We start from the raw sequence: 17,118 nt of genomic DNA on the forward strand, positions 1-17,118 counted from the left end.
ATTTCATACTACTACTAATTATAGTAATAATACTAAAAACATTAATTCTCCAATATTTAAAAGTATCATTATATCGACACAAATAAAAGTAAAAATGCATTAAACAAATTTGCTGAATCAAAACTCATTTTTAACACTATTTTCTACATTTATTTAATTTTTTTTTTAATCTTATTTCGTCATTAAAATAAGCTTTTTACAATGTTTTTACTAAACAAAAATAAAACAAATGTTTGAACCGGAGCTGGCAGAAGACGAGAACTTATTGTCCCGTTAATATAACTGAAAAATACATCCGATAAAAATGAAAAAGGAAAAACTAAATTAATGTGAAAACTGTTTTTACAATCAATCATTTTTGCAATCTTCTTACTACCTTTTTAAATTCACAAACATGTCCGTTCATATATACATACAATACCAAATAAATCTATATTATATTTCATCAACAAATTGTGTCAGATATACATATATATAAGAGTGTCCCAAAAAAAAAAAAAGATTTTTGCACGCATGTTTTTCCCATTCCTTATGTCTACTGAGTTCATATATATGACAAAAAATTTTTTCTGAGGTCTATTTCAGCTATATGTAAAATCTCAGTTTCTTCATTAATGATAAAATTTGAGATTTTTTATTTAGTTGCAAACACACCAATTTTACATTTTTAATGCCCTTACCCTAGAGGATTTGAAAAGCCGATATTATTAGACTATATAAAAATCAGTCCATCTGGCTTATTTAAAAAGCCGATATTATTAGACTATATAAAAATCAGTCCATCTGGCTTATTTGGTACAGAAGGTTCATTGAAGATTCACAGAGGTGATCAATAATAAAAACTAGTTGAACAACCTTTGTGTTTTCTGTATACTATTTAGTTTAACTAGATTTTGTCTATTATTTTGATTTTAACCGCTTATTGTAACAATTAGAAACTGTTTTTTTAATGGTATAAGAACTAGCTTTTTAATATATAATTGTATAATAGTTATATATATCTTCAACATACATATTATATATATATCTTCAATATACATATTATATATATATCTTCAATATATTAACTTGAAAATTGTATTAAAAAAAGTAGTTTTTTAAGGGTTTTTTAAGAAGTTTTTTAATTAAATTTTTTAAATTTGTTTTAGCATTAACCAATAATAAAGGTATTAACTGAAATGGGTTGTACTCAAAAAAAAAAAAAAAAGAAGTCTGAGAAGAGAAAGTATAGCGTGTCAACGAATCCAAGGAGGCTGTTGTTTCTCCTAAAGTATAAAATCAATGAGATTTCAATAAACTAGATAGAAACCATCAGAAATATTCAATAATATTAATATGATACATTCAGTTTCTAAAATCTCTCAGGTAGAACAAGTAATTTTTTTTTTTTAATATAAATTTACTATAAAACAATAACAAAATTCAAAAATGGTCTATTTTATGCAATACATACTTAATCTAATATCCCTTTTCCCCTATATGTTTAAAATAACAATAAGGCAAAAATTTATGTGAGAATAAAAAAAACCATAATGATAAATACTTGTCTACTTTAATTTTAGATCAATAAGATTTCAATCTACTAAGCTGATAATGGCCTGCCCTCAGAAGGTTGAGAACAGGGATCTGATCAGCAAAGAGTTTCTGGAAGAATTTTAAACAAGGATGTGTTGCCTCTGCTGTAATAGATGCTTGGAAGAAAGTAGGGTTTCAAGATTTTATCATTAGTGGGTTCAGTGTCAGGGGTAAGATACTGAAGCTACATAATAAGTATATAAATCTCAAAGATTTATGTACTTATTGTGGAAATTGATGTACTTATTGTGGCTTCAGGATCTTCAGTTCAAGAACTCAAGAGATAGCAACTTCTCTAAGATATAGAACGAGTATTTAGAGGGGAGTAATACACTCTTTGATATTTTATTTGCAAACTTTAAACAAAAAGTAAATCAGAATCGCTTTCGTTCTGAAAATGCTAAAAAGAAGGATATTCAGTTCTATCTAGATCAAAAAGGAACTTGAGGTTTATCTGGAAATGATTCTGAATCGGAAATTAGTTTAGATTCTTCATTTGACGAAAATTTACCTAATAGATTCAGTCATTCTACTAAACTTAAGATAATGATAAGTATAAGTCCTAAAGATCTGGTTGACTGTACTGTTGCAGTTTCTGCCCGAGATAGATTAGATATACGCCCAAAAGCTTTATTATTAGCTGCTATTTGCAATATAGCTGGTGTTAATTTAGAAGATATTAATCTATCAAGAAGTATAGTCCATAGAAAAAGATTCAAGAAGACTGAGATGTGAGGAGATAAGCTCAGGCAAGAAATTTTAATAACTCTGAAGAGAAAAAAGTTATGCGTCCATTTTGATGGAAAGAGGATGAAACAGATTGAAGAAGATCTAAAAATAATTGTTTTTGTAGAAAGAATAGCGTTCAGTGTTACATCCCCTGATATGGATGATTCAAATGACATACTGCTAGGTGTTGTTCAGACACCAAGGTCCAAAGGTAGTGACCAGGCTGAAGCAATTTTGAATCTACTAGAATACTTTGACTTTGTTGATCAAATATTTGCTGTTTTTGAGACACTACCGCATCCAATACTGGATTACACTCCGGAGCTGCTGTTATCCATAGCTCCATTATTAATATTTCACTTAATGGTTTCTCTGTAGAAGACTTATACTAAAAATACACATCTCACACTTTATGGAGGCTTTGACTGGAGAGAAGACGAAGGGCCTAAGGAAAGGCCTGTTTGTTAAACTCCAGAAAAATTGGTGTTTAGTCAAGAAAGTGGTGGACAAGATGATTGACCTTGTTAGGTTTGATTGGAGTCAGCTGAGTTACCCCTTTGTGAAATTGCTAAGAAAGATCTGGATTTTGAGGAAAGAAAAAAAGTGTAGACTTGGGACAACCTATTATAAATTTCATCTACAAATTGGGTCTGCATTATAAAATAAAATAATATCATACATGTTTTAAGTACCATACAAGATAATTAAAGATGTTGCGTCAATTTATAAGATATTAAATAACTAAGATAAACAAAAATTTTGAATAATAGAATAATAATTGCTTTGTATCAAATAAATGTTGTTTTGTTGCACGTTTAAAATGTTGAGTTAAAGTTTTAATATTACTTGTTAAAAGCAAGTTCCAAAACCATGGCCCTCGGCAAGATACCAAAAAATCAGCTTGTTTTGTAATGTTTATGGAATAATAAAGCTATTTATTGAGTATTTAGTTTAGTATTTGTGGTTTAAAGAAAAAAGTAAGTTTGGAAAATGCTTGGTAGCATACCATTTTTAAACTTAAACATAAAAAACTATATTAAGAATATTTATTTCATAGACATTAGGCACTCCAATTTCTCTTAGTAGTGGTCTGGCACTAGCGTATTTATTATTAATATCAAGTTACTTGCTCGTTTTTGTATTTTGTAGATCGTATTTAACTTTGAAGGATAAGTACTTGCTCAGATTATGTTGCAGTAGCTGATGTAGCTATGAATAAATGCGAAATAAATATTTTTGAAGCATGTGTTTAGGGGATGTTTTGTTTTATACATAATACCAATAATTTTAGATGTTTTATTTTCTATTATTTTGATATGATTACTCCAGAATGTTTATTAAAAATTATGCCCCAAAACTTGAATGAGTATTCTTGTTTAAGTTTAGTTTTATCAGTTAGTAGATCATGTAGTTTTAAAGGGAGGGATTTTACTTCTTGTGAGAACTCTTTAATTATATTGTTGTAATCTGTTTTGGATGTTACATCTGTTTCTATTTCGAACAAAGTGCAAGGTAGGATTTAATTAATTTCACTGTTAAAAACAAAAATTTTCAAAATACCTTAAGGTGCTTTTTACGTATTTCGAGAAAAACGCAGTTAAAAAAATTTATAGGAGAAACTTTTATAAAACTTTTTTTAAAATTTTTATGAATTTTTTCATAATTTTTCAAAAATATTTTTTCAATAACGTTTTCTAGGCATCTAAATTAGCTTATTTTGTAATAAAGTCAAATTTCATTTTTTTACCTAAAGATGTTTTGAAAAACGGCTAAAGTGTTAATAATAATTATATAAGTTAATCAATTATTTTGTTTTATAAACGTACACATATGTTGAATCATTTTGGGAACATCAATATCAATGCTTTTTGAATGGCCTCTAAAATGAAAATATTCGTCACAAAAAGAGAGTTTTAGATCAGTATGATATTCTTTTTAATTGTTTATGCGACACAAAGATCGCAAAAAGTGACCAACAGAGCCGTCCAGTTACGTAGACCTAAGAGATGTAAAAATAAAAACAGATTGTAGATGGTGTCATTGATTAAAAAATAAAAATCATAAGAAAATATAAAATGTGTGGCAAGACTTTTGTGAAGTAGAAAAACGAAGAATAGACGATAAGGGGGTATGGGGAGGAACAACTAACGCTCTAGTCACTCTGAGTGTTGAACATATGCAACAAAGAACAAATATTTGATATACTGATTTTAGAGGCTGTTGATGTCTATAGGTGTGATGGTGTAGTGCTTTATTATGTACCGTTTGGTCGTCTCGTATGGTCTCGTTATGTTTTTGTTCACTTTCAAATCGGGTGAATAGAAAGCTAAACACACTCACTCCTTGCGCTTATGGGCTACCACATCAGAGCCAAACGTACATCAGAGTAAGACCTACAGAATGGATTTCAATTGATCGAATGCACACATTAGTCACTGTAGGCCACAAGCCATCGCTCTTAGTCAAAAGAGCTACTGCCCCGTGCTGGTGTGGAATGATGTGCTATGGAGTGAGATTTTAGATCCGAGCACATAGTCAGCGAGTGATGATCCGACGTGCATTGTGGAGCTTCCGAATGAACGTGTGCGTGAGTGTTAGCGTAGCCATTAGGTTATTGGGCGCCGTAATCACATCCAGCGGGATAGCCTAATGTCCGTTTTGTCGTTGTAGTGTACATTGGAAAAAGTTAGGGCTCACCAGTCACAAAGAATAAATTTGTTTGTTTATGCGACACAATGGTCGCATAAACTTTTAGTTCTTTTAGTTCTGATATCATTCAATCCAAAATAGAAAAATATATAATAACTTTAAAAACGTTTTTTTTTTTATTAGTGTTGTATCTTTACCTAATCATTCATCACTAAACTTCTTTTTATTTTATTTTACGTTTAGTATTTTTTTCAAATTCTCTAATACCACATTTTTCAATAGCAGATAATTTAAAGTGTATATATGCTTCATCAGAACAAAAATCAGTTAACAAATTATACAAATAAACTATATAAGTCAATTTAAACAGGTAGTAATTGTTTACTAACTACATTAAATCGTTGCATCACTTATCCCCGAAATTGATAAAAATGAGGTTACAAGAGATATAATTTTATTTTTATTTCTTCAGCCTCATAACGAGCAACTGACTTCTTATTTTCATTATTTTCTATTATTGATGTCTAGTTTTTTTTTAAAGACTTGCAAGTATCATCCCGAGCAAACCACTTTGTTTATGAGAGATGAGAGGTTTTTTACAGTTGTCAATGTGATTAAATTTTCCCATTGGTGTGTTGACAAAGAAAAAATTCATATACACTTTGGAGTAGATTGAAGAATAGAACCGCTTCAGAACAATAACTTACTGCATTCACTCCAACCAAATTTAATGAATGGGCTACACAAAAAACAAATTTAGCTAAAGGGTGGACTTCTTTAAATATCGTTTGTTGACCAAAGTTTGTATCAGACATATTGTTTACATTGTCATGTGATTGACCTCTGAAATTGATGGGGATGCGGGGTAGGGTAGTAAAGACAACCAGCTTGTACGCGATTTGATTTTCTTGAGTTTTTTATCTTTCCTAAAACTTGAAATTAAAAAAAAAAAAAAGAATTTCCCGAGTTTAAAAAATCAATTTAATGTTATGTAACATAGATATGTCAAATAAACTAAAATTTATTTTGTTATTAATGTTTTTAAAAATTTATGCGTATGTAAGGGTTTAATTTTATATTTTTATAATAAATAGTGCCTAATTACGCAGAGGTAGAGGGTAAGGAGATGGCGGGGGGGGGGGGAGATTAAAGTAGTCACTTGCGTACAAGGAGAGAAATAGCTTATGATTTTGTTTTGTTGATATTTGTTAAATTGTAATTTTGATATTTTTTATATGCCTCCAATGTACTCGGTCGCTAAATTTGACTAAAAACAAAACAAAAGAGATCAAAAGTTTTTCCTCGCAGTGTCTTGAGTGAAATAAAAAAAAAAATTAAATTAGCGCATTAAGTTTAATAAAAATCGCCGCGTAAAAAAGCTTAAGAACTCCTACTTCTGTTTTTAAATAAATTTAACGTTGCGTAATTTAATGACAATCCTTTAACAGCTGTATAATCACACATTTCCTCCATTTTTGCCATGGTTTAGAAATCCAAAAATGGTACTAAAAATATGTGAAAAACAAAAATCAACCAATAAGGAAAAATTTGTTATTTGGAAAATAAAATAATACGGTATTATTTTTACCGCATTATTTTACTTTAGTAATTTAGGGACATAAACGACGTCACGCTATATTTAACTTTCAGATAGATAAATAAGATCTTATCCTCACTTTCCCGGAGATTTTTATTAAACATAAAGTCCTTGATTACATTAGAAATCTCCGCGCAATATAGCCAATAATCTCTTGACGTCGTTTATGCACAGCCCCTTATCATTAAGCAAATATAATAGAGGAGACCAGGACGAGTTGCCTCTGTTTTAATTCAATGAGCTCTATAGTCATAACAACAACAAATTTTGTAAATATTAAAGCGCAGTCTTTTAGAGTATGAATTAAGATAATATTTGTAACTTACATCGGTTATAAAACCATCAAGCTCTTTCGTGAAATAGAGAAAAATTTAATTTAAAGCTAAAAGTAAACTAAAATGTTTGGAAGAAAAAGTTTGTAAAAATGAAATTATAAAACTTGCAAAGAATAAAATCTTTAAAAAAAAACAACTTACTAACTGCAAAAAAATAATATACAAATCGGTACATACACGAGTCGTAATATATACGTATTCAATACAATACATAATGTATATTTAAATATTCAAAAGAGATTTTGAATTTATAAAGATTCAAAACATTTTGAAGATTTAATTTCATTTATCATATTTTTTATACAAAATTAAAAAACAAAAACTTCAAAAAAGATATACCAAAAAATAATTTTTTTTCTTTAAAAAATTGAAAGAGTGTACGCATTGTTTAAATTTAGCAAGTGTTTTTTTATAGTTCTTTTAAAAACATCAATATATTCTATTTTTTTCATATTTTCGTCAAGACCCGAGCTCCACAAGCTTCGTCCCCGACATGTAATTGAGAAATCAAATTTTTTTAGTAACGTTAGTGGAATGTAGGATTTACTTATTGAGTGTTTTGTTTCATATTTACGATCATTTAGAGAAAAACTGTAATAAAATTATTTTGGAATTATTTCATTTTGAAGTTTAAACATAAATAACAAGTTATGGTAGATATTTAGTTCGTATATGTTTAGAGCATTTGTTTCCTTGGGTAACGGCTCGGCACTTTTGTACTTATCTGCACTCAAAACCAATCGACTTATGTTTTTTACAAATATTTTTTAGGAAAGATGAATGATTATTTGCCCACGAAATATTACAATAGTTAATATAACTATGTATAAATAAATATTATAAATTCAAAAGTCTTGTAAATAATCTCCAGAGTCTTTGAAACTTTATTCTCGACCTAACTTTACTTTGCATTTCCAATTTAAATGTTCATCGAAAATAATTCCAAGTGTTTTCATGGAAAAACTCTTTTTATTTTAATATTGTTAATTGTTAGTTCTGTCAGTTTAAGCAGAAGGTTCTCGGATTTAGATGGTTTAGCAAACAAAATATGTTTAGTTTTATCAGTATTCAATGAAAGTTTATTTGCCATAAACCACTCTTTAAGATATATTAGTTCTTTGTTTACATAATAAAAAAGATTTTTTAAATTTGAGTCTGGAAAGAGAACTAAAAAGGAAAAAAAAATTACCAACTTACCCTATCCCGGGGTAAGTCGGCTCAAACTATAAAAATGGTTATAAATGTACTATTAAGTGCAAAATTTATAGATATTTTTTTACTATTTATTTAGGCAACAATTTCAAGCCAAAAACATAATATTACTTTTAGCTAGTACCAAATAGCAGTGAGTTTAAGCATTTAAGCGTTGTCGAAGCAGTGCACAGTGGGCCAGAGGTGAGCAAAACCATTCAAAAGGGCAGCAAGACAAATTTACAATATTTTAATTTTTTGAGCAATTTATACTATTCCATCAACATCATATATTGAAATAATTAGAAAAATATCAAAATTTATTTTTTTGTGCTTGCTTTTTTCAAAGTGTCTTTAAATAAAACCCGTTAAAATGCGCAGCCTTTTTTTTAACACTTACCTTAACACAAGCAGAAAAATACTTGGCTGCACTAGGCCGCTCATGTGATCGACTTTAAATTACGTTCTTATATGTAAATAAAAATTTACAATTAAATTTTTTGAGCTCAGCTGAGTGCAGTAGGGGAATTAAGTGACAAAATTTTGTGGGAAATGAGTTACGAAATTTTAGGGCTTATTTGTTCCCAGCCTCCAATCATCGCAATTTGTTGCAAAGCATCATTAGTTGAAATAAGTATAAACATAAAAATGTTTGGAGTTTGCTTCATGTCTGTAAGTTATCTCAAACACCAAAAATGCTGGATCCGTCACTGAAGATAATACTTATTATTTGTATTAATGTATGCAAAAAGTTTTTATTTATCTAAAAAGAAGAGTTTAGTTTAGTAAAGAGTTAAAATTAGTTTGTTTACGAGATAAAAAGGTTTTCAATTTTTCGTTGTGTTGAAAGCGAGAAAGTTACATCATCATGCACATTTAGTTTTAATATTGTCTAAATGATTTTTCTAAAGTGCCGTTTTTCTAGAAAATTGTAAACTAAATGTGTCAAATGTGTTTTGTTCATTTAAATAACGCCAATAAAATGGAAAAACAGTAATATAATTGCAAAAAATAGTCATTCATTTATTCTCAGTATCGAAATAAATAAGTACATAAAATGAATAAAAATCAAGAAAATGTCTTGACAACCTATGACCACACCTACCTGTGTAATCATAACCACTCCTGGAGACCAAATATGGCCAAATTCAATTTTCCTGATATCAATTACTTATATTTAGATATACAACATGTACCATCTAATTAAAATACTGTCTGGATAATCTAAAACCACTCTTGACCACTCCTAAAATGATCCCTTGAACGGTCATGACAACCGAATATGCCCAGTTTCAATTCTTTAACCTCATTTACCTTTATTTAGACACAAACATGTCCAATCTAATTAAAAAATATCGGCACATCTCAGGATTATCCTTGACTACCACGAAAATGACCATTTGAGCGGTTATGACCACTTCTAAAGTTGAATATCCCCAGATTTGAATTCTCTGACAGCAGTTACTTATATTTAGATATGCAACATGTCACATCTTATTTAAAAACCATCAAGAAACCCTATGACCACCTTTAAAATAACCACGTGTGTGGTCACGACCACTCCACAATTTAAATGGAGCTCAAAAATGAAATCCTTGGCCCTAAAAGCCTCTATAAACATGTATTATATGTCTATACTTAACCCATAAACAGTTTTACCATTTTTAGACAATTCTGGCCCACTGTACAGTGGTAGAAAAACAAAAAAATTCCTCGTAAATAATTAATAAATCTTCAGGAAATTTTATTTTTAACCCATTGTGTTCAAAACAAACGCTAGAAATCTTATTTGTTACCAATGCAGTGGTTAGAAATAAGATTTTTAACGTACCCTGATTAACCTAAAAATGGCAAAAAGTCCGAAAAATAAGTGAAAGTTTTATCGTTTTTAGACTTAAAATGTTAAAGTAAACTACTTTTTAACCTAAAACTAACTTCAAATAATTTTATAGATATATGTAATTTTAAAGGGATATATGTGTAAGAAGTTAAATTTATCAACATAAAATTTTATAAATTTAAGGTGTGGTTATCTTGTAAGCAACCTTATTTTCCACCTCAATACAAAACTTTATTATTTTTGTTAAAGTAATGAGTGGTTAGATATCTAAAATTGATTTGTTTTTTTTTTGATTTAAAGAACAGGTTCTTTTTAATTTTTCTTTTGAAAATTAAAAATTTTAATACAGAATCTTAAACATAAGTGCCAGCCAAAAAAAGTTCCACGTTGTTCCAGGTTCAATTTTAGCGAAACAAAACCACTAAACTATAGCCAAATAAACCCTGCAGCATTTACTGCAACCTCCTGCTCCGGAGATGTTTTAAATAGATTTATGCCTCGTTTGGTCAAATGCAGCACGCCCCTCCCTTTTCGATTTAAAAACAGCTTTCGGACGTATACAATCTAGTATTTACTTTTTTTTGAAATTTAAAGAATTTTTTTACGTCATATCATAATAATAATTGTGCACTGCAAGAAGGTTTAATAAACCTTTTTATTAACCTCCAAAGTTTTATTAACCTCCAAAGAGGGTTTACAAAAAGAGGTTTTTTAAACCTATAAATTCGCAGCCCTTTATATCCGTTTAAAAAAACTTAAAAAAAATTAATTTTATTTTTTTGTAAAAAACAAATTTTTTTAAGATTGTTAAAAGAAAAAAAAGTTGGGGAAAGTATTCTTTTTTCTATAGTAAACTAACCCCGTAAAATTTTGCCAACACCCCAAAAGCCTTTTTTCAATAAACAGTCAATAAAACCTGAAAAAGGGCAACTATCGAAAAAAACCCTTGAAAATAGTATGACTAAAAATAAATTTTTTTAAAATACGACGATTTTCTTTTTAAAGTAAAAAAGAAGCGATATTTCAAAAGTTAGGTTTTTGTCCAAAAACCACATAAATCCTAATATCTCCCATGCGCATTTGCGAACCCTAACAATACTACAGTGAATGGTGAAATGGTTAATTAGGAGATTCTATGTAATTTTTGGCACTTTCTGATGAAAGCCTCTGAAGATTAACGCAGTTTGTCAACTTACCCCTGGTGCCAAATAGCCCTGGTCTCCCCTACTGTAATTTACAGTACACTATTATAAACCCTAATTAAAGATAAGATGACAAGTAATCGTATTGATTTCTTTTTTATGCTTTATAACTTTGACACAAGAATATTTTAGTGAATAAACAAATATGTATTAATCGAATATCCAAATATATAACATAAAAATACTTTAAAAAAAATCTACAACAAAGTAAAACTTTACAGAAATTTGAGCACGCCTTGTCATTGTGAATATCGATGCAATAACTTTAAAAATACATATAAAACCAGAAACTTTAAAAGAAAAGGTATCAATTTCTTGCCAGTCCAATAATTTGTAAAATATACAAAAACAAAGTGATTATATCAATGTACAAGTTCAATGCAGCGAAAATATATTCCTCCGGGCTGAGCGAATATTTTTTTTTCCCTCCAAGCATCATTTGTGTGTCAAACACTAAAAACTAAATAAAAGAATACAAACTTTATATATATACACATATATATAAATATAACATGAATTTCAAATAAAAATAATATATTTTTAGGTTGCATCAATGTTTATAAAGACCCCATCATAAAACGGAGACAAATATTAACTCTGGCCTCTTACTATCAATTGGTCACAAAAAGCATACTTGTAGTTAACCATAATTGTACTAAAAGATGGTAATCTATGCTCTAAAACCGATCGAGTGATACATTACCGAACTTGTCATAGCCAAAAAACATTTAAGCACATTTGTTATAAAAATACTGAAGCGTGCCATTTTCTTTTAACATAATTTTGTGTGCCATTGTTTTTACATTTTTTTAACAATTTCGACACAGAGAAACACTATTTAAACAAATGCGATACAATTCAAACAACTTAATCTTTACACTGCTGAAGCATAAATAAACGCGTCTAATTAGAGTATTTGTGTGTGTATATAGACTTTTTACTTTCTTGGTTATTAGTGATATAAAATTTTTTTTTTAATCTCGAGTGTTGTAAGCTTAATAAAAAAAATGTCAAAAAATTTGATAAACTTTAAACTTTTTTTTTTAAATAATTTGCACATCTTTGTACATTTTTTTTTCCCAAAAATTTCGTACATCTTTAAACATTTTTTGCAAAGCTTAATGATTTTTTTTTTTTTTAAATTTTACGTGCCCCCAAAAGTCCTTATGGCCTTATCACAGAGCACCGCGGAAGAGCATTTAATGGGAAGTTCACGCCTCCTTAGCACTGCGCCACGGCTGATTCTGACTTAAACTACTTTATTTCTGACCAGTACAAACAAATACAGATTCTAATAAACAATTTTAATTTTCAATAAAAAATTTCCAAACATTTGGAATTCAACTAATTGCTTGAAATAACTTTGAACTCTGCAATTGCTGCCATTGCTCAACCATCTTACAATTTTTTTTGTACAGAGTTTAAACTTGTATTTAAATTCTGTACAGAAAAGTACAAAATTTAAACACAGCTACAAATATGCTCCATAAAAGAGATTCTTGCATCAGTGCAGGTATTCCAATCATGACAACCATCGTGAAGTCATTTGCGTCTATTTTATGTCTTTTAAAGAAATGAAGGATATAAAATAGGTTTTTCTGACTTGAAAACCCAAGATCATATTACAGTAGCAACACTTCTTCATCCCAGATTTAAACAGCACTTCTTCAGAAACTTTCCAACACAATGCATCTTTCAAAGATAGAGTCTATAGCAGATCTTAGATAAATATTTTAATCTGCTAAAAAATGTATTTTTGGAAGTTGAAAATTCAAATTTGAGCTAAAATGAAAAACAGGTGTGTTGAAAACTATTTCTATTAAGAACACTGGATTGTTTTTAAATGATGCAAAAGACGATTGCACAGTCGCAAACTGCATGGTTAAAAAATTTTTTAAATAGGCAAAAAAAGTTTTAAGCAAGTATCCAGAGCCCAACATCTTCAAGCCGTTTAGAATTTAGAAAAAAGAGAAAAACAATATTAAAAAAATTTGACTTGAGAAAAATAGCAAATGTTGGCATCATTGCCAACAACAACAACAACAACAACAAGAGTTAAAAGATTATTATTAACTGCTGAAAACATTTTTTCAAACAAGAGAAATATATGGAAAATATTTTTTTCTGCATAGAAAAACATTTAAATTGATTAATTAAAATGTGTGCACATGTTCTACATTATATAAAATTATGCTTCATACTGATGGTATAAATATACTAAAAATGTTATTTCATATATTTTGTAAATAATCTAGTGACAAAAAAAATTCAGGACTTTTACAATTCATTTCCAAGTTCTAATCTATTTTTTTTTTTTTTTGGACTTTAGTTTCACTTAAATTTTAGCACTTTGTTTTGGATAAAAATGTAATTTTAATTGATCCCTAATATAGAAAAAACAATTTATCCGTACACAATCAATATATTACTAGCAACTTTGACTACAAAACCACTGTAAATTTTAGAGACCCTGAGCTTGAAAATAAATTTTATTTTATAAGTGAAACCTAAGATACACAAATCATCTAAAATCATAGAAAATATCTAAGTATAGAATTCACACTTAAACTGTCTAATGATCTTTGGAAACTATGTTTCTATGGCAACTTGGTTTACTTGGTTACTATAACTTCCATAATTATTTGTAAAAATTTTAATTTGTTTTTTAAAAACTTGTAATGAAGAGTATAAACATATAAATAAAATTAGACATTCAACGTTACATCAATACTATTCATACTTTACCAAAATATTTGTTGTTTAATAACTGAGATATTTGATGACTAATTAACTCACAAATTTTCAGTTTTAGTGCTATAAACACCTTATGAATTGCATATAAAAAAACATACCAGGCCAAAGACAAGAGCTCCAAGACAAGCATAGACTATTCGAACAATCTAAAGGACAACAGAAAACTAATGAAATAATTTATGTTATTCAAGATTGCAATTCATTTATTAAAAATATTTCATTCAAAAAAATTAATTTTCTATTTAAAACTTTTTCAAAATAATGTTAGTTGCAGTTAAATTTGAACTTTTCATTATCTCTGCATTTCTTAACATTTTTACTTATTTGAAAAAAATCTTTCAAAATATATTTATACTTTTCACATATTTATTTAAAATTTTTTTTTTAAATATTATTATATTTTTCACATATTTATTTATTTGAAAAAAAAAAAGTCGTAAAATAAGTTACCTTGCTGTGAAAAAAAATTGTGAATATTCCAAAGCACAATAACACAATAATGAGCACAAGTAAAAATCCACCCATCATTGTGAAGTCGTACTATTAATAAAAAAGCAACTATAAAATTTTATACAAAAGTTATCTTTGTATAAAGTGTATTTGTTTATGGTCATAACTCAAGATATCTGCAAGAATTATTTGTTTAAAAATTTACTTTGGATTTTTATTTAATCTTAAACCTGATATTCAATCAACAGAACCATTGTTACACATCATTTCTCAAAGGACAAATAAATTGACAATAGTTGCTTTAAACAACAACTGCTTTATAACCTTGGAAGCCAAAGTTGAAGAAAATCATTATAAAAAAAAATTACAACAATAGTTTATTTTTTTTTTAAATAAAAAACCCCGAATAATCAATAAAAATTCAAAAGAGTAAAATTAGCCCAACTAAAAAAAATAACATTTAAGCAGAGTTTCATCAATTTTGTGCAAAATGTGAATAGATATAACTAAAATGACTATAAGCAATTGAAGGATAATTGAGTATAAATGACTATTAGCAATTGAAGCATTGAAGGATATAAATGATAAATCACTAAAGCAAACTCACTAAATTTCAGTTCCTAACTCAACTTCTAACAAAAAAACGCAAAATTGATTAACTAATTATAGCAAGAGTATCAGAAAACTTTTTAGATTAAAACACCCAATTAAAAAATCAATTAAATGAACTAGAAGACAAAAAACTGCTACCACACCTGAATCATTTCGGAATAATTTCCCTAAACCCACATTATTGTGTAAATCATCCGAACAAATAAGCCTTGAAGGGAAGCAAACTAATACCAATCAGTAACTCAAAAATCTTTATACATTCAACTTCGCCACCATTACACAGAACTTCATTATCTAAATTAACTTGTTACTCAGCTTGAATTTCATTAAACTATTATTATAACAATGCAATATCCTTAAACAATAATATGCAAGAGCTTCAAACAATCGCCTTTCATCACTATTTCAACATTATTTTTATCACAGAAACATGGTTTACAGAAACATCTGTTCCTTTACAACTAACCATGAGTTATTTAGAAAAGGTCATGCGAGGGTGGAGTAGCCATATATTATAATTAAAAATATACTAGTAATGAAACAAATAATAGGATACTAAATGAGGACTGTGTCAAGCAACGGTGGTGCTGCTTATCAATTGGCAAAGAAAAGCTGCTGCTAGGGTGTATATATAGGTCAATGACTCACAATGCACAAGACAACCACTTCACTTACTATAAGAGACAATAAAATTTTTGAATCTTGATATGAAACTAATCGCTATCTCTTGTCTAAAAAATTTGATAGGCTAATGATTAGGGATGTACAGGAATTCCGGCCAGAATTTGTGACTTTTAGTTCATTCCGGTTCCAGCCAGAAATATAATATTTTAGGCTGGAATGCCAGAACTCTTTTGTACTTTTATTTAAGACATGTGACACAGACAGTGTAAATTAAATCAAAAAATCATCCTACAGGGCAATGAACAACTATAAGTAAACCTAGGTAAAAAATATAAATTTCTAAACAAACAAAATGTAATTTTATTTGCTATAATCAATTTTGAAAGGATTTCTGGAAGTTTAGGAATATTGTGGTGCAAGAGTTGCTCTATAGTTTTGGGCAACAAATTTGTTCTTTTTTCATCAAAAATGTTACCTGGCTCTGAGATGAGTCTTATCTCAAATGTTACTTAAATTTTAAACAGTTAAAAAATATAGGATGCCTATTACAGCAAAATATTTCAATTTTAACCTATATGGAAAAAAAGAAAATAATTTTAAATATAAATATTATGCAAATATAAATATTATGCAATTTTAAATATGAATATTATACAAATATTATGCAAAACTTTCAATACATAAATGAAACAAGAATCAAATTAATGAAATAGGTTATATATATTATAGGTTATAAATATATATTATATGGCTAAAATGCTGAGGTGGAGGCCATTAATTTAATGTTGAAGGTAAAAAATAACATAAATATAATCTGGTTCCAGACAGAATTTAAAATTTCAATTCCGGTACAACCCTAAACTTGAGTGTCAATTTGCAACAAAACAAACTTGGCAATTGAAACACTAAGAAGTCAATAGTTAATATATTTAATAAATACTTTCAATTAGTCTTTGCAAATAATATAAATAATGAACTTACTGAATTTGAAAAATGTTCTATAAGTCAAGCATACGATAACACAGATCATCTTTTTAGTGAAACCATAATATTACAGAAACTAGAAAATTCAAATATTCGATCAGGATTGATGGCACAAGTCCATAAGTTCTAAAAAACTGTGCAACGTCATTTTGTATTCCACTTAAAATAATTTTCATGAAAATTTTTAGTTCAAATTCAATACCGAGGCAATGGAGCCAGGCAAAGGTTATACCACTACACAAAAATGGTAGTAAACTTATTGCAAGCATATAAAGGCTTATTTTACTCACATCAGTCGTAAGTAATTTAATAGAAAGCATATCTTGAGACTCTATGGTGAAACATCTAATGATAAGTAATCTTATCAACCCGTCACCGCATGATTTAGTGAAAAAAAGTTGTGCCTAAAATTTGCTAGAGTGTCAAGACTTTGTTAGTGCAGCTATACATACCAAACATCTAGTCTACATTCTATTTATTGATTTTGCGAAAATATTCGACACTATCGCATGATATTTGTGGTTCCAATTTTAAAAACTCTGGAGAACACTCTGATATATCCAATCAGTCCAATTT

General features: G+C 28.4%; 1 protein-coding gene across 1 annotated transcript in view; it reads right to left on the reverse strand.

Annotated features, from left to right (window-relative positions):
• Positions 1–11,195: 11,195 nt before the first annotated feature.
• LOC136086667 (protein lifeguard 1-like) overlaps positions 11,196–17,118 on the reverse strand; it is a 40,481-nt gene continuing 34,558 nt past the window's right edge. Inside the window, exons 10-12 of the mRNA XM_065808889.1 lie at positions 14,323–14,412; positions 13,971–14,018; positions 11,196–11,578 (exon numbers count right to left, since the gene is read on the reverse strand). Coding sequence (XP_065664961.1) covers positions 11,426–11,578; positions 13,971–14,018; positions 14,323–14,412 — 291 coding nt within the window. The 3' untranslated portion in view covers positions 11,196–11,425. The remainder of the gene's footprint in view (positions 11,579–13,970; positions 14,019–14,322; positions 14,413–17,118) is intronic.

The sequence above is a fragment of the Hydra vulgaris genome, chromosome 11 (genome assembly GCF_038396675.1).
Source record: "Hydra vulgaris chromosome 11, alternate assembly HydraT2T_AEP".
Classification (NCBI taxonomy): Eukaryota; Metazoa; Cnidaria; class Hydrozoa; order Anthoathecata; family Hydridae; genus Hydra; species Hydra vulgaris.